Source organism: Drosophila rhopaloa, unplaced genomic scaffold (assembly GCF_018152115.1).
Source record: "Drosophila rhopaloa isolate 14029-0021.01 unplaced genomic scaffold, ASM1815211v1 contig_178, whole genome shotgun sequence".
Taxonomy (NCBI): Eukaryota; Metazoa; Arthropoda; class Insecta; order Diptera; family Drosophilidae; genus Drosophila; species Drosophila rhopaloa.
In genome coordinates, this window is record NW_025335059.1 from 9,607,666 (window position 1) to 9,629,056 (window position 21,391).

The window sequence follows — 21,391 nt, forward strand, 5'->3', positions numbered from 1 at the left end:
AAGCTCAAAACGCCGGCAATAACCGTTACTTTTGCAAGGTGTAAGTGCAAAGAGCTGTAAATAAATCAAAATCTCAGAAAAACAGCAAATAATAATATTGCTTAAAACAAAATGCTTAAATTTAATTTTAAATGTAAGTATTCTTATCACCAAACACGCCATTTCTCTCGCCTACGCAAGAGAGTGCGAATATTTCACAGCGCGATCCCTGCTCTCGCCTTCTCGCTCATTATGCTTCCAACGCAACTTGTTTGTTCCGATTATTCATTTCTCAACCGTTAGGCGTAACGGTTGTGCGCGCGTCTCGTCGGAAAAATAAAAACTGTGCTCCGTTTAGTGATAGTCCCTTGGAAAATTGCATTTTGATTAGTTTGGCAGCTAAAGTAAATGTGATTCGTTTACATTTAATTAAATTAATTTGGCGTCTGCAAAGTTTCAACTGTGCTTGTGTTTGTGTGGGTCACCAAAATTTGCATTGGTGTCGAGCCAGCATAACCGTAAAGGTGTGAAATAGTCCGACAAACGGTTCCAGGACGGAGGTGAAACGGTAAATTAAATTATTCCCACGTTTGGGAGTCTAGTCGTGTGTGGGTGACTTAGGCGAGACTGTCCACTGAAAAAAATATATAATTTTTGAGCACATCCCAACATTAAAACTTAATATGTAAAATACTTGCAAACATTTACATTTCGTTGAAATATTATACCAAATTGTTCACAAAACATTTATATGCTTTTTGAACAAATTTAATTTGTAAAATATTTTAAAACCAACTAAAGGGTAGCGGTGTGATTTGATTAGCTTCCAGAGGACAAATGCCAGTTTTCCGACCCCTTTCTGCTATCATTAGTGAATAAATTTTCAATTCATCTATTTTTACTATTATACAAATGACTTGACAAATGTAAATATACATTTGTTTTTTTCTGTGTGGGGGTGCCGGCTGCTGTTTGCACGTTGGAAGGTAATTGACTAATCAACACTTCATTTAATTTCGTTTTTATTTCTGCACCCTCGCCGTTGTTTATTTTGCAAACAGTTTTCAAGTTTGCCCCGCATCTGCTAACGATTAAAATACAAAAAACAAACACTTTTCCAACACGAAATATGAGAAGCTCACGCAGGACCAATAAATTTGCCGGTTCGAAACTTTCCTCCCCTTACGATCGTCAATTTATGGTGATTTACTATCCAAATTTGTAGAAATCATCTGGCACTGCCCAAAAATTCAATTAGAGCAGTCGTGCAAATTACCTGGAGCCCCAGCGATCGGTTATTTTATTTTTTCCAACACCACCCCCCCAAAAATATATACACATACTAGCACACCGCGGCAATCAGTCAACGGTCAATAAATTGCCGCTCTCTTGTTTCTTTGATGGGAGAGCAAAAAGCTGGGCGATTAAAATTTAATGTCTTAATCGTGGGTGCGTGAAGAGCCAATATTTACATGAATTTTCCCCTCTATATTGTCTCATGGTTTCCCTTCGCGTTTTGCCCAATGATTTGTCAATATTGGCTTTCCCACTAACAGAGATCCATGTGCTTGTATTTATAAATTGAATACACTTAAAAGAAAATTGCGCAAATTATGACTTAAATTTGTCTTCAGATTGCATTTAACAACAATTAATTTCTATTATATGTAAATGCATAGGTGAAATGAAAGGGACATCAGAGATAGAAAGTTATTCTTCTAAATATACATGTGCTTGTTATAATTTTAATATTATATCTTTGAATTTTAGTAAAATTACTAAAATGAATTGTCAAACTTGTCTTTTGAAAAATGCGTAAGTACATTAAGGGTAAAGCTATATTCCCCTTGAAAGTAAAGGATCGTTTTAAAGTTTAAGAAAAAATTCGTATTCGAAGTGTACAAACTTTATCCATCGCCATATGCTGACACATCGCCAGCGGCTTACACGCAGTTTATCAATGAAATATGGCTATAAATTGGATCCCCAACGAGCGACCCAGGGACCCCCGGGGGATGGAGTGGGTTGATGGTGGCATCGTATCATTTGCAGCCTTATTTTAATGAAGGTCATCGTGCCAGCGTCGGGGTTGACTTCTGTACATAGTTGTCGGCGTTTAATTGCAGCAATTTGCAAAAACAGCATCAGCCGAAAGAGAAAGAGCTGGCAGCCCCAACTGGAGGCTATGGCAGAAGCTGATCAAATTAATGTCATAACTCAATTAGCCGACGGACGTATTTGCATGAACATATAAGTTGATTTACGACGATGTTGTTGCCCGCTCAATTTGTGCTTAAACTTTTGCCAATTGATTATAACGCTGCTCTATGGAGTTTTACAGTTCACTCTTCTTAGTTACGCTACTATCTGACAGACTCTGTTAAAAGAATTTGCCTTTAGTATAGCCAGTAGAACGGGTCCCAAGGGCCATTGACATTTTGATAAGAACATCTTCAATCAAACAGAAGCGGTTTAAAATAAATTGCTAGCTATAGAATTCTAATCCACTTAAAAAATTGTATTTATCAAGAGATTGGAATAGAAAAAAGGTTGACAAAACCTTCTAATATAATTAATTATTATTATTAGGACTCAAACAAAATTATTCTTTCATTCAATTTAATATTAGAGCAGAACAACCTGTTTACACCACAATCTCAATCGTAATTAATTTACTTGTATATCAATAAATTTGGTATATTCAAAAAATGTATTATTATATTTTACCGTAAAAATAAATGAGTTTTGTTCAAGTAATAAATCACGAAACATATGCGGAACCATCATAATTGTGACCGCGGTTGTGCTCGTGTTTACTTTAGTTCTATAAAACCTCGCCTGACTTTAATTTAATGATTTGGAATACCCAACGCAGACTTGGACAACCAGATACTAACTCCGACCACAGTCCTGGATGGGAAATATCGCGAATTTAAATATATTATTTTCAATGACACTGAGTCTGTGGGAAACACCCCTTCCCATAAAACCAGATGCATGTAGATCTCAAACGCAGCTTTATAAAAAAACCCGCCAGGTAACTTAACAAAAGGTAGTTATCAAGTCAACGCGTAAACCAGCCATTAAAATTCTTCCGTATTAATGCACAGCATTATAGTAGGTATATTTCAATTGTAGAATTTTTTACTTCAAACCTTTCTAAAAAAGATTAACAAAAAATAGAATATCAATAGGAATCAAATCAATTAGAACAGTACTTACAAATTTGAAATAGTTTAAATTTTAAATTGAAATTAGAATTAGAACAGTACTTACAAATTTGAAATAGTTTACATTTTAAATTGAAAAGATTTTGAAGAGTGTAGCAGTGTCTTTATTAGTAAATATAAAAACCTTTACTTATATATCGTGTCAGATAATATATCATTTTGGTTATTACATGAACAATGATTTTTTGCTTCTCGTTGTAATCCATACATTCCACTCTGATGATGAGCTAATGATTACGTTTTTGACGACCCCTTGAACAACAAACTAAACGATTTCCTCCTCAAAAACTCTTCGTAAACCCCTCCTTGTGGCTTCCTCTGTCAACCACAAGGACATGGCTCATGAACAATTTACGCAATTTAATCGGAACACAAGACATCGCAAGGGGTTGGCTCCGAGGCCAGAGAAACCACTTAAGTGGAGACCCGAGATTGAAAACTAAGCAACCTGCAGTTGAGTATCATATTACATTATATCATATGCCATTGCGGAAGTGGATGTGGAAGTGGTGTGCTCAGATCCTTTGTTAACCGATAACTTCTTCCTGTTTAAGAAATCGGAATTAAACTTAAGAATAAACGACTACTTTAACAGGCACTGATTTTACATTCATTTTATATTATAGAACCTGCTACTCTGGTTAATAATTACTATTTTAAAGTTAAATTTTTTCACCCTAATTTGCAGCCATTATGGTCGTTAAAGAGATTCCACTCCATGAGAATCTGAACATGGAGAACCGATCAAGCAACGCAGCAACGCCCACGACAACTACCACCTTCTCGCGGGTGGGGCGTCGCTATAGTCTGTCCCTGACTACTGCCATTCTATTGGCCTCCTTCTTCATCTGCACCCTGCTGGCGGTGGGTTTCATCGTCTACAACTTCGCCACATGTGCTGAACTGGAGCCTGATTCCGACGAGGATATCGTTTGTACCAGTGTCCATCTGAGAAAGCTAAAGGCTGGACAGGATAGAACTCCTAAATATGATCGAGATGTCCGTTTGCCGCGCTCTATACGCCCTCTAAAGTATAATATAACGCTAGAGCCGCAGCTCAGCGGGAACTTCTCCTTTGCCGGCACCGTTCAAATTCGGATACGTGTGTTGGAGGATTGCTATAACATCACCATGCATGCTGAGGAGCTGAACATCTCGCGTAGCGACGCTACTGTCCGTCGGGTTTTGCCGGGTGGAGAGCTGGATGGGGATAGTCTGCGGATCCGAAAACAGTATTTGGTGGGTGCCAAACAGTTTTTTGTGATCGAGTTGTACGATAAGCTGCTAAAGGGCATAGAGTACGTTGTGCATTTAAGATTTGACGGGATTATTGAGGACTATCTGCAGGGTTTTTATCGAAGCTCCTATGAAGTGCACAATGAGACCAGGTATGTTATAAATTTAAATATTACTGAACCTGCTTTAACATCCCTTGATGTATTGCCTGTATAGGTGGGTAGCTTCTACTCAGTTCCAAGCCACAGATGCCCGACGTGCTTTTCCCTGTTTTGATGAGCCCGCTTTAAAGGCCAACTTCACCCTGCACATTGCTCGACCTCGAAACATGACCACCGTCTCCAATATGCCCATTTTGTCCAGCAACGACCAGTGAGTACTGCACTAGATCCGCAAATAATCATTCAGATAAACATTATTCTCAAACCTTTAGCGCCTCCATTCCCAGCTATGTGTGGGATCATTTTGCTGAATCGCTGCCAATGTCCACCTATTTGGTGGCCTATGCAATATCTGACTTTACGCACATCTCGTCCGGCAACTTTTCGGTCTGGGCCCGTGCAGATGCTATCAAATCTGCCGAGTATGCACTCTCTGTCGGTCCGAGGATTCTGACATTTCTGCAGGAATTCTTTAATGTGACGTTTCCCTTACCGAAGATCGATATGATTGCTTTGCCGGAGTTTCAAGCGGGTGCAATGGAGAACTGGGGTCTCATTACTTTCAGAGAGACCGCAATGCTCTACGATCCGGGAGTGGCCACTGCTAACAACAAACAACGGGTGGCCTCAGTGGTGGGTCACGAGTTGGCCCACCAGTGGTTCGGAAACCTTGTGACGCCCAGTTGGTGGTCGGATATCTGGCTGAACGAGGGATTCGCAAGTTATATGGAGTACCTGACGGCAGATGCAGTTGCGCCGGAGTGGAAACAGTTGGACCAGTTTGTGGTCAATGAGCTACAAACAGTGTTTCAGCTGGACGCTCTCTCCACATCTCACAAGATCTCCCACGAGGTGTTTAATCCTCAGGAGATTTCTGAGATCTTTGATAGAATTTCGTATGCCAAGGGATCTACTATAATTCGCATGATGGCACACTTTCTCACGAATCCAGTGTTTCGCCGGGGTCTTAGCAAATACTTGCAGGAGATGTAAGTTCTAAACTGAATTTGTAATTTATTTATCTCTATTAAATTAATTTGCAGGGCTTATAACTCTGCAACGCAGGACGATTTGTGGCGTTTCCTAACGAACGAGGCGAAGTCCTCTGGGTTGTTGGACCATAGCAGAAGCGTCAAGGAGATCATGGACACCTGGACGCTGCAAACGGGCTATCCGGTGGTGAAGGTATCAAAGCATCCCAATTCGAATGTGATTCGCCTGGAGCAGGTTCGCTTTGTGTACACCAACACCACCAGGGAGGATGAGAGTCTGCTCTGGTGGATACCCATTACTTTTACCACGGCTTCGGAGTTAAACTTTGCCAACACACGACCCACTACTTGGATGCCTCGCACTAAGCTGTACGAGCTGGAGAACAGGGACCTCTCCACTGCCAAATGGTTTATCTTTAATGTCCAGCAGACGGGCTACTATCGGGTTAACTATGATCTGGATAACTGGCGGGCAATCACCGGGCATCTGATGGATGTCCAGCGCTTTGAGGATATTGCTCCAGCTAATCGTGCACAGTTGATCGATGATGTTATGAATCTGGCCAGGGGATCTTATCTCTCCTACGAAACTGCCATGAATTTGACCCGCTATCTGGGTCATGAACTAGGTCATGTGCCCTGGAAGGCGGCCACCAGCAACTTTATTTTTATTGATGCTATGTTCGTCCACTCCGGCGACTATGATCTTTTAAAGGTTGGTCTTGAGTGACTGAAATTTTCAAGATAATCTCATGATAGTGCTTTTTCACAGAATTATCTGCTAAAGCAGCTGCAGAAGGTCTACGAGCAGGTGGGATTCGAGGACTCGCAGGGTGAGTCGGAGGATATTCTGCTGAAGTTAAAGCGCGCCGATATTCTGGGCATGGCCTGCCATTTGGGTCACCAGGTGTGCATCTCCGAGGCCAGCCGGCACTTTCAGAACTGGGTACAGACCCCGAATCCTGATTCAAACAATCCGTAAAAAAACCGTATAATTTTAATGTAAGCATAGTTTTTATCAAGGATTATTTTGTTTACAGTATTGTGCCCAATCTCCGCGGGGTCGTTTACTGCTCGGCGATACAATACGGCACTGAGTACGAGTGGGACTTTGCCTTCGAGCGTTATCTGAAAACGAATGTACCTGGCGAGAAGGACCTGCTGTTAAGCGCCCTCGGTTGCTCCAAGGAGCCCTGGTTGCTCTATCGCTACTTGCGTCGCGGCATTGCTGGCCAACATATACGAAAACAGGATCTATTCCGCGTATTCGCAGCCGTTTCCAGCACGGTAGTTGGCCAACAAATAGCCTTCGATTTCCTTCGGAACAATTGGCAGGAGATCAAGACCTAGTAAGTCGCACTATAATTCCTTCATTGTAGAATGTCTTCAAGACTATTTTACTTCCAGTATGGGCTCGCAGATCTCAAACATTCATACTCTGTTCAAGTTTGCCACCAAGCGCTTTAACTCAAAGTTTCAGCTGGGCGAATTCGAAAACTTTGTAAAGGACGCCCACTGGGACTACGACAGGCCCATCCAGCAGATCGTGGAGCAGATCGAGACCAGCGTCGATTGGATGAACAAGAACTACAAGTCCATCGTCAAGTGGCTGCAGAACGAGGCGCGGGCGTAAGGAAAGGATCCTGCGGCTTGGCTGGATCAAGGCTGCAGCAGTATTATATGCTGCAACTGCATCGGTTGGGCCACCAATGCATTTATGTCTAGTATTTATGTCGCGTGTTTTACCGATTGTATGTCGCCAAAGAAAGAAAGCCCTTGGCAGATCGTCCAGAGCATCACGTTTTTTATTACTTTTAATGTATGTCTTCTTTTCATAACAATTATGAGAGTCTTGTAATTTTAATTTGTACTTAAATGTAAATGTAAATGGAATTAAAACATTGTTCGTCACAAAAAGTCGTATAAAGTCTATTCTTGTTTCAAAGTCCGATTTGCCCTTTCGGGAACTCTGATCATATCTGCAAACATTAGGGTGCCTATAAAAACTAAAACTGTGCCCAGCCAGTGGTACAGAGTGAATGGATTTCGGAAGTATATGATGGAAAAGACCAGCGAGATGAACTTTCGAAGGGTTAAGATCAGAGTAACCGTCAGTGAGCTGCATTCCGTGGTCAGAGTATAAACAGAGCTGATGCACAGATGTTGGGCCAAAACGTTGCCCAACAAATACATCACAATTAAGGGCACTGCCACCCCTAAAAGAGGCAACTGGTACGCCTCGCCTGCGAAGGCCTGGAGCCAGTGCGTCCTGATGTTATCCTGCATCAGGAGAAAGGCGGGCAGTGGCAATAGGTGAGTATAGTACAAAGCTTCTCTCGCACATTTGCCATGACGTCGATACAGCAATTCCTGGGTGATCCCCATGTAGGAGGATACAAACAGAGCCAACACCAGGAGTAGGACGCCCACCAGCCACCAGAATATATCAGCCTCGGTGTTACCGCTAAGGTTCTCCATCTTACCCCCGAAATCCCGACTGGAGAAGTAGGTGCAGATGAAAATGCCGACGCTGATCATTACCACCGATATGTACTGACTGAGGCGGTAGCTCCTCTTCAAAATCAACGTGCCCAGGCACATATTCGAGATGAGGGAACCGCCGCGTATAATCATGTGTAGCGTCATTGGGACATTGAACTCGAATACGTAGTTGTTGCACACGCTGGTGAGGAAGAACATGGCCACTAGGAGCGCATAGTCCCGCAGACTGATCAACCGCTGGGCCAATCCGAAGCGCGAGGTAAAGATGAACCCTTCCAGGGCAATAAAGGCAAACTGGGCGGCGGTTATTAGGTTTCCAGCGCCGGGATCCAGTTTTACCAGCAGTTCCAGGAAAACAACGGCACTGCAACAGCCCAAAAAGACGCCGCCAATAGCCAAAACGGCTCGAATGGATAAATTCATGGGCTTGAATAATAAATTCCAACGATTTCTATCAACTTTAACCTATGATCTGGCCCATGACGAGCTTTTAAGTCAACTTTCTTTTTAGCCATGCAAAACGTAAACAACGCCAACAAGTGGTTATCGATAAGTATAATCGCCAGCACAGCTGATTTGAACCCATCGAAAGAAATTGAAACATAAATGTAAATACAAAAAAATAAATAAAAATAATTTAATTGAAAAGAAAATAATTATTAAAACTTGAGGTGTTTAAAATTTAAGAACAATTTATTTTATTTAATTTACAATAGATTCGAAAAACAAACTTAAAGAAAAAATTTCGTATAATCACATTCGAAATAGCACTAACAGTCTTTTAGAACAATTACAAAATAAAATAATGAATGATACAAAAAAAAAGTTAAATTAGACCATTTTTCGGAAATATTATTTCTCCTTTTCAAGCAAGGCGATAATTTTGTTAAGTTTCTCTGTCTGTTGGGCCTCAAAACTGTCCAGCCTTTTGGACACTAATTGAGTAAGCTTTTCAAATCGCATGTCTATGTGATCCTTGAGGATTGTGACATCGCTATTAGGAGCAGTTTCTTGAAGTTTTACTTCAGTCTGCGGTGAACATCCCTTCATCAGGGACATGAACTGCTGGAACTTCTCGGCCTGCTCCTCATTTTTTGATGAATTGCTTCCTCCCCTTTGCAACAGCTCCTGGATTCTTTCCAAGTCCACCGGTCTGGGCAGCTGGGTGGTTATGCCATTAGGATTTGGAGCTGTCTGCAGCATGGCTCCATAAACACATATTTCGGCGGCCGAGGTGAGCATCTTGAGATTAATGTCGTTAATCCCGGAACGGTCTATTTCCATGTCGTAGCGATAGGGTCGAACTGGAATCTCTTCATCCTCCTCTTCCACGCTCAGTCCGTAGATGGTTTCGCAGTACTCCTGGGAAGGTCCAATAAAAAGCTCCACTTTGGGAGCACTGCAAATCAAGGTGAGAGCTGCAATTTTGAAGCGAGTCGGAATTTGGAACCTCAGCTCACAAGGTGGTGGTGGATTTTCTGTGTTTGCAAGCAGCACGGCGCGTTCCTCGTTTATCACATCGTCTAGATCGGGCCTGCGGACAAAGGATTTTGCAAAAATACTAGATAAAAACCAGTTTCGGGGCGTGGAATCCTTTGTCTCACTTCACAAAGACGTCTTCGTCGGACAATCGGGTGGCCACCAGCTGACCCAACTCGTTCCCCCCAATTTGGGGCCAGTTACAGCGGGCGGTGACCTTGTCGCACATTTTTTAATTAAAAAACTTAATTTTGGAGATAAAACTTAAAAAAGATTTCGTGCAAAAATCAAAACACACAACTAGTGATGGCAAAAGCGAGCGATAACAGAAGCGGGGTATGCTAACCTGTTGCAAACTGTGGGTGGCTGCAAACTTATCGGAAATCAAAAATACATATATTTATCTGACAAAAAATCTCATAAAGTTTATAGTTTTATCTACTATTCGTTCTAATATTTAAAAGGGACCCTTGACAGATGGCGTTTTAGGTTTAATTTATATTTGTTTAATTTCTTATATAGATACAGAACTAAGTCAGATAACCGCCAATTGTTTGAAATTGAGTTCTAATAAGACCAGCTACGTGCCTCTAGTGTGTTCTAATAAGACCAGATACAGTGCCTGTATTTAATTTTTCAACCGGGATGGCAATATAGCGGATTGACAGCTGCGACCTTGGACGAATCCCTTGTAGGTCAAATTTCAGCAGAATTTCCCACATATCGCAGTTAAAGGCGGTGGGCTTAAGAGTACACAATTCTCCGCAAACTTATTAATTCAACTAAAATGGGCGGCAAGTACAAGATTGTGATGGTGCGCCACGGCGAGTCCGAGTGGAACCAGAAGAATCAGTTCTGCGGATGGTACGACGCCAATCTTAGCGAAAAAGGTGAGGTGATTACATCAAAAACAGTCCCAATTCCGTAGTTCGAACTTTTTTGTCCTTGCACCAACGAGGACTATAACAACTTCTTAAAGTTTAACGGAAGTTTTCTTATCAAAAATATTAATATATCTTGAATTTCTTAAACAAATTAAATTTTGTTGACCTAGTACAATCACATCTTAATAGGTCATAAAAACCTGACTTTTCTAATATATGGATGTATATATTTCAGAAAGTAAAAGTTTTCTAGAAAAAAGTAAGAAACAAAGGAATATTTAAAAGATGGTTCAGATGTGAAAAATCAATGGAATGCTTTAAATACAAAATTCCACGCATTCCACAAAAGTTCCTTATCTCAAATTTTTTGTGTAGCTCAAACTAAACTTACGCACAACAACAAAAATTGCTTCAAAGGTCAACGATTTCCTAAAAACAAATACTTGTAATTGGAGAAATACCTTTCGAAAAATATAATTGGTTCTAGGCAAATCATAATTTTCTTAGATTTAAAAGTTTTGATCCACAAAAAAAGTAAAATTGAATAATGGAAGTCCGACTGTAATTAGTCAACAAGGCGTATACTTAATCTAATATATTTACTTAACAGGCCAGGAGGAAGCTCTAGCTGCAGGCAAGGCCGTCAAAGAGGCCGGACTTGAGTTCGATGTGGCCCACACCTCGGTGCTGACCCGCGCCCAGGTGACTCTGGCCAGCATCCTGAAGGCCAGTGGCCACAAGGAGATCCCCATCCAGAAGACCTGGCGCCTGAACGAGCGCCACTACGGTGGACTGACCGGCCTAAACAAGGCTGAGACCGCTGCCAAGTACGGGGAGGCCCAGGTTCAGATCTGGCGTCGCAGCTTCGACACCCCTCCGCCACCGATGGAGCCCGGCCATCCCTACTACGAAAACATTGTCAAGGATGCCCGCTACGCCGACGGACCCAAGCCCGAGGAGTTCCCCCAGTTTGAGTCCCTGAAGCTTACCATCGCGCGCACACTGCCCTACTGGAACGACGTCATCATTCCCCAGATGAAGGAGGGCAAGCGCATCCTGATCGCTGCCCACGGCAACAGTCTCCGTGGCATCGTCAAGCATTTAGACAGTGAGTACTCTTGATTTATTATATTATACGAATTGAAGGAAAAGTATTATTGTTAGGGTGGTAATGAATTTTGCTCCTGAACATTCTGGGGGCATATATATGCTAGTCATAAAATGATATATATCCAGCTTTTTAAAAAGCTTTTTTGTATAGATTCAAAATTTAAATTTGTCTTTGCCTGACACACTTAACTATATATTAATTCATTTCTAAATAGAAACAGATAGTATTGATTATTTCAAATTTAAAAGAATTGTTTTTAACTTTCATAAAAATCTTTTCTTTCCAGATCTCTCTGAGGACGCCATCATGGCCCTGAACCTGCCCACTGGCATTCCGTTCGTCTATGAGCTGGACGAGAACTTCAAGCCGGTGGTGTCTATGCAGTTCCTCGGCGACGAGGAGACCGTGAAGAAGGCCATCGAGGCTGTGGCTGCCCAGGGCAAAGCTAAGTAAACAAGGAGGCTGGCCCAACTGAGAGTCCACACAAATCCGGCACAAATCAGAGCATTCTGATTACGCTTTTGTTCAAGATATAGCCAATCCCATTCGTTGTTGTTGCCCGCGTAGCAGTAATTGGTTCATCCCCACTACAGTTATTAAATAATTTATTACTACACTCAGAGGACAGACAGAAAGAGTCTTTGTTTATTATCTCGTTCACTTTCGCTTGTTCTTTTTGCCGTCCTTGGCCAATTCGAGGCCGAGGATGCACTTGGGCGGTACCTTGTAAGTCTCCGTGAGGAGGGTGTGAACGAACCTCACCTGGTTGCCCTGGATCTGCAGCTGTTCGTGCTTCTGGTGGGGAAGTTTGACCACACTGGTGCTGGCGGCGGCTCCCTGCTTGCACAACTTGATGAATTCGGCCAAAATAATGCCGTACGCCTCGATGTTGCTCACCAGCGTCACCTTCTTGTTGCCGGAGCGCGTGGCCAGCGACATCTGAATGAGGGGCTTGCCGCTCGTGTCCTTCCCACTGCACATCTGGTAGGAGTGCTCCATCTTGCTAGTGATCAGGGAGCACATCTCGCTCAGCGAGGCCTCTCTGTTTCCGTACAGCTCGATCAGAGTTTCGTCCGGGCGAACCAGCTTGGTCAACGGATGCAGCAGCCCATGCTTGCTCACATACTCCCGCACAATCTTCTTAATCTGACCCGCTGGTATTCCCTCGCCGCGTTTGAAGTTCAGCTTGGTGAAAAAGGCCGCCGTCACATCGGTCACTATGTACATCTCCTTCAGCTCGGAGTGGAAGAGAGGCGTCTCGGACGCCGATCCATTCGCCTCGTTTGCCTTGACATCGGTTATAAAGTTTACCACTTCGGGGTGCTCCAGATCCACAGATATGATCTTATCCACTCCCTTGCTCTCCTCTCGCACCACAATGAATCCCTGGTCCACCATCTCGGCCAGGAAGTTGGAGAGCTTCTTGTAGCGGGTCTTTTTAGGTCAATTTGGTCTGGGGCTTCGGTAACAACATAGAGCCTATAGAAATTGCTGGTCAACAGTGGCAGAGGCAGCTTTTTTCCATTGTTTTTTAAGGCTGAAAGAAAGGCATTCTTGAGAATCAGTTCCGGTGAGTCTTCATCCTCGACTTCTTCATCGGATTTGGAAGTTGCCTGATCATCTAAAGAAAGGGCAGCCGTGTCCGATTCTAGTTCCTCGTTTTGGGCTACAGAGGCGAAAGTTACAGGAGCTGGAGCTGCAGGATGTGCTGCCTTTTTCCTTTCCGTCTCAGAACCAAGAGCAGGAAAATCCTCGCCTGATAATGCCTTCGTCTTTACCAGCGGGATTTGCTGCACAAGACTGGGTTCATGGGACCAAAGTTTATCGCCGAAGAGGTGGAGCATTTTGATGGCCACGCCGTGACCTCCACACATGTACAATTCATCGCTGGAGCGAGTTAACTGACCTAAGCCTACGGCTGATTTGTTATTTGTGAGGTTTACAGCCACTGAAAGAGATTATTTGTAAGTCATTACGCGGCTAGTGAATCCAATCAAAATACTTGCTCAACTGTCCTTTCTTGTAGTGCCCGTACATGCTTAATCCCACGCCCAGAGGCACCACTCCGGGCAGCATGAGATCCGCTCCGTTCGTCAGCTTCGGTAACACTCCCTCGTGGGTGGTGAAATAGGGCAGGATGTCCGGAACGGACCACAGGCTGTAAAGAGTGGGCACCAGATTCCCTCCATCCAGTTCGAAGAACAAGGGCAGCTTATCCACGCAGTAGACCATGCTCTGGACACCGCCATGGGTGAGGATCTTTACCTGGGTCACCGCCGCCTTCGCCGGCACCAGCTGATCCACGGACACATGGGGAAACGCCGCTTCCACACGCTGCCGGAACTTCTTGCTATCGGATCCCTTCAGGGCAGCACTGCTCTTCGGTCTGTAAGGCTTGAGAAACATCTGTCCGTCGATCCGGTTTTGTGTGCTTAAGAAATTAACCAAAAGGATTTGGATTGGCACATGCCACGGTGAAAACAAACAACAGTAGAGTTGCACTTTGAGATATTTTTTAGCCAGATTTGGCTTGGCAAAGATATTGGTGGGATTCCAGTAAAAAAAAAAAAAAAATTTTGAATTCAAGTGTTTGTTAATTTTATATTAATAAAATAAAAGAATTTTAAATATTTGTTAAGCTTTGCAGCGATATGAATCTTACCATATATAATGGGGCCCTTGTTTGTCAGTTGAAACCATATTGAAAACATTAAGTAATTTGTTCCCTTTCCACTATCAGAAGTTTAACTTTTGAATTACAAATGATATGTTGACTATAACAAATTCAGTGCGATCATCGAACCAACATTTAAGGATTCGCGTCAAGGACCTCAATATGTTAAATCAAGGTGTGTCCTTGAATTTTTCCCACTTCCATATTTGACAAAATCGTACATCCACGCAACCCGAGCAGTGACCACGCTGAGAAAATTTCGCCGTCTTTTTCCTCTCTGAAATGCCAAGAACCTTCTCAGGTAGGAAAAGGTGGGAAACCCAAGGATCTTGTAAGACGCCATTTTATTCAACAAAACATCTGTGGTAACAATTCTTTGCATGGCCTTGTAACTTGGAAATGCGTGTTTTTCATAGTTTTAGTTAGCTCAATTTTGTACTGATAATAAGTAGGTAATGTAAACCCCCAATTTATATAATTGAAAAACGTAGCCCGGCCCTATGACGAGATTCTAATCCGAATCCGAGTCGGTATTGCTGTCGTTAGCGGTGGTTTTGGTGAGAGTGGGTGGGTCGTAGAAGTGGAGGCTCTTGCGCCAGATCTTCACGAGACCATCGAATGCCCGCCGGCTGTACTTTCCGTACTTATTCGGGGTGCGGGGGTGTTCGCGGGCTCGCTCAGTCCTTGGCACCATGTCCACATAACGCTCGTAGGCAGCAGTATTCTTGCCGTAATCTATTTGCTTCTGGCGACGGGCTAGGACGGCGGGATCGGCTTCGGTGTAGGAGGAGGAGGACGAGGTGGAGGATGTGTAGCTGTTGTGGCGCACCCGCTTTTCCTCCTTGTGGCCACGGAAACCGCTGGATTTGTTGTGGTTCCTTAGACGCGGATTATTGCCACTCTTGGTGGACGCTGCATCCCCATTGGCAGAGGAGTTGCTGCTGTTTGGGCTGTTGGAGCGACTGTTCTCGTTGCTGGGCGGTGTTTGCGAGTGGCGACGCTTGTAGGGCGTCTTCAGTTTTTCCTCCTTGACCAGGCGCTCGAATTTCTCCTCGTTGACATTGTCCAGAAACTCAAATGCCATTTCCCGACCTGACTCGCCTTCAATGGGCTCCAGTTTAACCTCCGCTGGCTCTTTTTTGACCAAGGAAGCGCAGCTGGCGGCGCTGCTATTTAGCGAACTGGAGGCCTATACACAAGGGAAGTGTTTTTAACAGGATTCTAACTAGTACCGACCATCATCAACTTACCTCATCGCTTTGGCCATACTCCGCCCGGACCTCCTGGGCCCAGCTCTGCATCGTTGGCTTCACATCAATAGATATGGAGGATGCTGAGGAATTCAGGCTACCGGAGCCCTTCTGGGGGGTGTTGTCCACGGACATGTGTTGATCCTCGAAGAGCATGATTGCGCGCTTGTTTTCCAAGTGTTTAGTGTGGTGCGAAGGATGCGTTTCGTTGCCGGCGAGGATGTTATCACGGCGATGTTTTGGCTTTTCTGCCCGACAGCCTTCGCGCGTTTTTTGTTGTGATGCTCGCGAGTCCGTTCAGTGTGCCCAGGTGAACAGATTAAATTAGCAATACAATGGTAAAAAATCACAAAATCCGCGAACTGGTCACTCATAAAGTTTGGAAAATTATTAATTATTACTATTAGAACTTTCCTACTGTTTGGTTTCATTAAATGAAGGATGCAGTTTCAGTTCAACAAACTGAAAAGCCAACCTGTTTTATGCCCTTGTCTCCTGACAGGAAAATCAGAATGATAACTTGATCATGGCCTTCTTTTTTTTTAAGATTTTAGCTTAACTGAAACTTATTATGTTCACAATCCAAATTTTTTATTCGACCATTTAAAATACTTAGTTGGAAACTTTGCTTTTAGAAAATTCATCATAATACTTTTTATTTTAAGTCGATCGTTTAGACAGAATTATTTTTTAAAGACGCCTATTAGATTCTTTCAGCATTAGGCCAAGATTATTTCATCACAAGACCAATTTTAAACACCATTTATCAGCGAGTCCAGTGATATGCTCAATTTCTCTAGTTCTGCCTTTTAAATTTTAGGCGACAATATATGGAGCCGAAACTAAAAGGTGAAAAACTCTTAGTTGTGCAGAAAATTATATTAAAAATGTGTACACCAAGAAATGTTAAATTTAAGAGCGTAAATCTTAATAATATTTCAAAATTACACAAAAGTTTTAAAAGTATTTTTGTCCTTAAACATGAACATTTTAAATTTTGCTATTTATCATGTTCAAACTAGCAATTTTTAACGCTATAAATAATCTGAAGTTTATCACTTTCCAACACTATTTCCAAGGTATTTCTGAGCTTCGCCAGCAAGGTCACACTGTCTGCTTATTCGAGTGATTTAGCATTTTTTTCGGCCACAAAGAAAATTGAAAATTGAAACGGTACAATTGGTGGTTAGTACGCAGAATATTTACCTATATTCAACACATTAAAAACGGTTTTTGAACAAAGTAAAACATATGTCAATTACAAATTTGTAGAACATACTTTTGACTGGAAACAACGCAGCTGAAAAATGAGTCTTACGTCCGCCGCGGGGATAATTTCCCTACTAGATGAGCCGATGCCGGATCTCAAGGTGTTCGCCCTCAAGAAACTGGACAACATCGTAGATGAGTTCTGGCCGGAGATCTCGGAGTCCATCGAGAAGATCGAGATGTTGCACGAGGACCGCAGCTTCCCAGAAAACAAGCTGGCTGGTATGGTGGCCTCCAAGGTGTTCTATCACCTGGGTTCCTTCGAGGACGCCCTCACCTACGCCCTAGGCGCAGGCGATCTCTTCGACGTAAATGCCCGGAACGAGTACACAGAGACCATTATTGCCAAATGCATCGATTTCTACATTGCCCAGCGGGTGGAGTTCATCGAGAATCCTAAGGAAGCGAGCACTGTTGACGAGCGGCTAGAGGGGATTGTGAACAGGATGATTCAGCGCTGTCTTGATGACAACCAATTCCGCCAGGCCTTGGGCATTGCCCTGGAGACCCGTCGCATGGACATCTTCGAGGCGGCCATTATGAAGTCGGACGATGTGCGTGGCATGCTGGCGTACGCCTACAACGTGACCATGTCGTTGATTCAGAACCGCGGCTTCCGCAACCAGGTGCTACGCTGCCTGGTGGGTCTGTATCGGGATCTGGGAGTACCCGACTACGTCAATATGTGCCAGTGCCTCATATTCCTCGAGGATCCGTTTGCCGTGGCCGAAATGCTGGACACCCTTACACGATCTTCGGTGGAGACAAACAATCTGATGGCCTACCAGATTGCATTTGATTTGTACGAGTCGGCCACGCAGGAATTCCTGGGAAATGTACTGCAGGCCTTGAAAAACACCGCTCCCATTCCGACCGCCCTGCCAAGCACATTTAAGCCACAAGGCACAAGCTCCGAGGATGGAGCCAAGTCGGAGGGGGACAAGTCCAAATCAGACGAGGATATTACAGAAGAAAAGCAAGGTAAGCTGGATTTTGTAACCCAATCTCTAAAGCTATTTTAAATCGAATTATAATTCCCCAGTTGATGCTAAAGTTGAGCGTACAATCGATTCGCTAAATGAAGTTGAAAAGTTGCATCAGAAGAACATTGAAAAGCTAATATCGATCCTCTCCGGCGAGGTATCCATCGACCTGCAGCTTCAGTTCCTCATCCGCAGCAACCACGCTGACTTGCAAGTTCTGCGAGGCACAAAAGAAGCGGTCCGCGTGTCCATCTGCCACACAGCTACTGTTATTGCCAACGCCTTCATGCACAGCGGCACCACCTCCGACCAGTTCCTGCGCGACAACCTCGACTGGCTGGCCAGGGCAACGAATTGGGCCAAGCTGACGGCGACAGCCTCGCTTGGAGTCATTCACAGGGGCCACGAGAAGGACTCGCTGGCGCTAATGCAGAGTTACCTGCCGAAGGAGGCGGGTCCGAGCTCTGGTTACTCGGAAGGTGGTGCCCTATATGCGTTGGGCTTGATCCACGCAAATCATGGAGCCAACATAATAGACTACCTGTTGCAACAGCTAAAGGATGCCCAGAACGAGAATGTTCGTCACGGCGGCTGTCTTGGACTGGGTCTCGCTGGCATGGGAACCCATCGGCAGGATCTGTACGAGCAGCTAAAGTTCAATCTGTACCAAGATGACGCCGTTACAGGAGAAGCAGCAGGAATCGCAATGGGCATGGTAATGCTGGGCTCCAAGAACGCTCAGGCCATCGAGGACATGGTGTCGTATGCGCAGGAGACGCAGCACGAGAAGATCCTTCGCGGCCTGGCAGTGGGCATCTCCCTTACTATGTTCTCGCGTTTGGAGGAGGCTGATCCCTTGGTGACCAGCCTATCCACCGATAAGGATCCCGTCCTCCGTCGATCGGGAATGTATACCATCGCTATGGCTTACAATGGAACTGGCAGCAACAAGGCAATCCGTAAGCTACTCCACGTTGCCGTCTCCGACGTGAATGATGATGTACGACGCGCTGCCGTCACCGCCATCGGTTTCATTCTGTTCCGCACTCCGGAGCAGTGTCCTTCGGTGGTGAGTTTGCTTGCCGAGTCTTACAACCCGCATGTCCGATACGGAGCCGCAATGGCGCTGGGTATCGCCTGTGCCGGCACAGGATTGCGCGAGGCTATCGCCCTTCTGGAGCCGATGGTAAAGTTCGATCCGGTGAACTTTGTGCGCCAGGGTGCGCTGATCGCCTCTGCCATGATCTTGATTCAGCACACGGACCAGAGCTGTCCCAAATCGACCTTCTTCCGCCAGTTGTATGCCGAGGTCATTAGCAACAAGCACGAAGATGTTATGGCCAAGTATGGCGCTATTCTGGCACAGGGTAAGCACAAAAAAATTATATTCCTTGTATTAGCTTAAAAATAATCCTTTGGGGTGTGGGACATTTTTATTTCCACTTTTTCGAGAAAATTGCGGAATACAATTTACTTTTTATGGAGATTGAGAATATGCCGGCGTTTGACTACAAATACATACATTTGATTTTACTCTTCGAAGTACTGTGTGACGTTTTCTCGCCTAATTAATTGTTAAGATTCTGTTTTAATATTTTGTTTCTTACTAAGTTCTGTGATTCATGTTGTTATTCAGCCCATACAATATTTATTTTATTTTTATAAAGCTAGCTTAGCGGTAATAATTATTTATATATATAATGAATTAATCTAACACCAACTTTTTCAGGCATTATTGATGCTGGTGGTCGAAATGCCACTCTATCCCTGCAATCCCGCACAGGACACACCAACCTGCAGGCGGTGGTAGGAATGCTCGCCTTTACCCAGTACTGGTATTGGTTCCCTCTGGCGCACACCCTGTCGCTGGCCTTCACGCCCACCTGCGTAATTGGCCTGAACTCCGACTTAAAGATGCCCAAGATGGAGTACAAGTCGGCGGCCAAGCCCTCCCTGTACGCCTATCCCGCTCCACTGGAGGAGAAGAAGAGCGAGGAGCGCGAGAAGGTGGCCACCGCAGTCTTATCTATTGCCGCCCGCCAGAAGAGACGCGAAAATGCGGACAAAAAAGAGGACGAGAAGATGGATGTGGACGAGGACAGCAAGGAGAGCACTGCTGTTAAGAAGGAGGAAGAAACTAAGACCGAAGAGAAGCCGGCGACGGAGGAGAAGACCAAGAAGAAGGAGGAAAAGGAAAAGAAAAAGGAGGAGGACAAGGAGGTGGCTGGCACCAGCAGCGACAAGGATAAGGAGAAAGAAAAGAAGGAGAAGAAGGAGCCAGAGCCCACATCCGAAATTCTGCAGAATCCCGCCCGTGTGCTCCGCCAGCAACTGAAAGTCCTTAGCGTTATCGATGGGCAATCGTATGAACCGTTGAAGGATGTCACTATCGGTGGAATCATTGTTTTCCAGCACACTGGCAAAGCTGAGGACCAGGAACTCGTAGAGCCAGTTGCTGCCTTTGGGCCCATGAACGACGAGGAGAAGGAGCCGGAGCCACCAGAGCCCTTCGAATACATCGAGGACTAAATGGGCATGCTGTTTGTCATTATCTAAGTAAACCTGTTTGATTTCAACCTTGCATACTTTTTACGAGAGGTACTAATCAACAAAAAAAAACACGAAATGCTTATCCCTAATTATAACACAATAAAATGTTCATCGTACAAGATGTAAATAATGTGTACTTTGCTTTATGATCCCCCAAGGTGTTTGATTGCCTGTGACGCTTTTGTGGCGGGCTCCAATCTCAGTATTATCTCCCAAGAACTTTCGGTCAAGAAAGCTTGTTTCGCCACCCGTTGAAAGAATCACCTCCCAAACATTAACAAATAAATAACCGATTTCACAACGCTGGGCAATTGCTCGTTCTCAATTTAGTATTCTCAGAGTTTATTTGAATTGTTTTACAACCGCTCTCTTGACAAGGGCGTAGTAAAGGGGGAAAAAGGGGAACTTTTTCCTCAATAAAAAAATAACTATTGTTGTTTGATTCAAAAATAAGATTTTTATGTTAAACGATATACAAAATTTGAAGTCATAAGAAACTAATCTTAGAATATACAAATAGTAGTCGTATAAAATAGTATTTTCCAAAAATCAAGTCATTAAAAAGAATCGTAGTCCCCTTTTGTCACGCCCTTGTTTGTTGCCATGGAGTTGAATATTTTAAAATAAAAATTCAACAAGTAAATTACTATTATTCAACTTTTTTACTACATATTACTTATTGCTCAAGTTACCAGTGGATTTTAAAAACAAACAGCCGACTAGAATCACAGTTATTCGCCCAGGGCAAATATAAAAAAAATTATAGTAATGCCCATCTGACGTCGACCGTTAGATACCCAGTAAAAATTGTTTTCCACACACCATACATTGAATACATACATTTTCATCGCTGACATCAGATCGGCGATGTTTTTTTGATAGCTGTCTAAAAAAATTTAATTAAAAACATTTCTGATTCATAAAGTTACTATAAATATTATTATTGATTGTTTTAAACTGCCGGTATTATAGGCAATGCAAACCTTTGGAAAATGCATTGATCGACATACTTAAAATTCTAATCACAAAGTTATGTATTTTAAAAGTCAAAAACTATTTATGATCCCTGCTACATATATTAGGTTGATACG

General features: G+C 43.6%; 7 protein-coding genes across 8 annotated transcripts; 3 read left to right on the forward strand and 4 right to left on the reverse strand.

Annotated features, from left to right (window-relative positions):
• Positions 1 to 12: 12 nt before the first annotated feature.
• On the forward strand, positions 13 to 7,518 carry LOC108047154 (aminopeptidase N). 2 transcript variants are annotated; one of them, XM_017127250.2, is made up of 8 exons: positions 13 to 133; positions 3,898 to 4,597; positions 4,662 to 4,817; positions 4,879 to 5,595; positions 5,650 to 6,313; positions 6,371 to 6,576; positions 6,639 to 6,947; positions 7,006 to 7,518. In XM_017127250.2, exons 1-8 carry the CDS (start codon positions 112 to 114, stop codon positions 7,229 to 7,231), a joined length of 3,000 nt encoding a protein of 999 aa, XP_016982739.1. In that variant the 5' UTR covers positions 13 to 111; the 3' UTR covers positions 7,232 to 7,518. The 2 variants fall into 2 exon arrangements, with proteins under 2 accessions (XP_016982739.1, XP_016982740.1); XM_017127251.2 differs by lacking the exon at positions 13 to 133 and adding an exon at positions 273 to 547.
• LOC108047155 (UDP-xylose and UDP-N-acetylglucosamine transporter) lies at positions 7,386 to 8,622 on the reverse strand. The gene has a single exon (XM_017127252.2). It carries the CDS (start codon positions 8,521 to 8,523, stop codon positions 7,528 to 7,530), a length of 996 nt encoding a protein of 331 aa, XP_016982741.1. The 5' UTR covers positions 8,524 to 8,622; the 3' UTR covers positions 7,386 to 7,527.
• A 152-nt stretch (positions 8,623 to 8,774) lies between these two features.
• Positions 8,775 to 9,898, reverse strand: LOC108047143. The gene is made up of 2 exons (XM_017127230.2): positions 9,705 to 9,898; positions 8,775 to 9,634 (listed from the first exon to the last, which is right to left on the reverse strand). Exons 1-2 carry the CDS (start codon positions 9,806 to 9,808, stop codon positions 8,953 to 8,955), a joined length of 786 nt encoding a protein of 261 aa, XP_016982719.1. The 5' UTR covers positions 9,809 to 9,898; the 3' UTR covers positions 8,775 to 8,952.
• A 353-nt stretch (positions 9,899 to 10,251) lies between these two features.
• On the forward strand, positions 10,252 to 12,194 carry LOC108047152 (phosphoglycerate mutase 1). The gene is made up of 3 exons (XM_017127246.2): positions 10,252 to 10,469; positions 11,074 to 11,571; positions 11,861 to 12,194. The coding sequence occupies exons 1-3, from the start codon at positions 10,367 to 10,369 to the stop codon at positions 12,025 to 12,027; spliced, it is 768 nt and encodes a 255-aa protein (XP_016982735.1). The 5' UTR covers positions 10,252 to 10,366; the 3' UTR covers positions 12,028 to 12,194.
• Positions 12,163 to 14,093, reverse strand: LOC108047150 (eukaryotic translation initiation factor 2D). The gene is given in 3 exon segments (XM_017127244.2): positions 12,163 to 13,016; positions 13,019 to 13,522; positions 13,581 to 14,093. Coding segments are annotated over 3 exon segments (1,689 nt in total). The 5' UTR covers positions 13,981 to 14,093; the 3' UTR covers positions 12,163 to 12,231.
• A 482-nt stretch (positions 14,094 to 14,575) lies between these two features.
• Positions 14,576 to 15,814, reverse strand: LOC108047151 (histone RNA hairpin-binding protein). The gene is made up of 2 exons (XM_017127245.2): positions 15,499 to 15,814; positions 14,576 to 15,437 (listed from the first exon to the last, which is right to left on the reverse strand). The coding sequence occupies exons 1-2, from the start codon at positions 15,652 to 15,654 to the stop codon at positions 14,760 to 14,762; spliced, it is 834 nt and encodes a 277-aa protein (XP_016982734.1). The 5' UTR covers positions 15,655 to 15,814; the 3' UTR covers positions 14,576 to 14,759.
• Positions 15,815 to 16,574: 760 nt separating this feature from the next.
• LOC108047156 (26S proteasome non-ATPase regulatory subunit 1) lies at positions 16,575 to 20,427 on the forward strand. Its single transcript, XM_017127253.2, has 4 exons — positions 16,575 to 16,683; positions 16,771 to 17,748; positions 17,810 to 19,117; positions 19,480 to 20,427. The coding sequence occupies exons 2-4, from the start codon at positions 16,806 to 16,808 to the stop codon at positions 20,277 to 20,279; spliced, it is 3,051 nt and encodes a 1,016-aa protein (XP_016982742.1). The 5' UTR covers positions 16,575 to 16,683; positions 16,771 to 16,805; the 3' UTR covers positions 20,280 to 20,427.
• Positions 20,428 to 21,391: the final 964 nt, after the last annotated feature.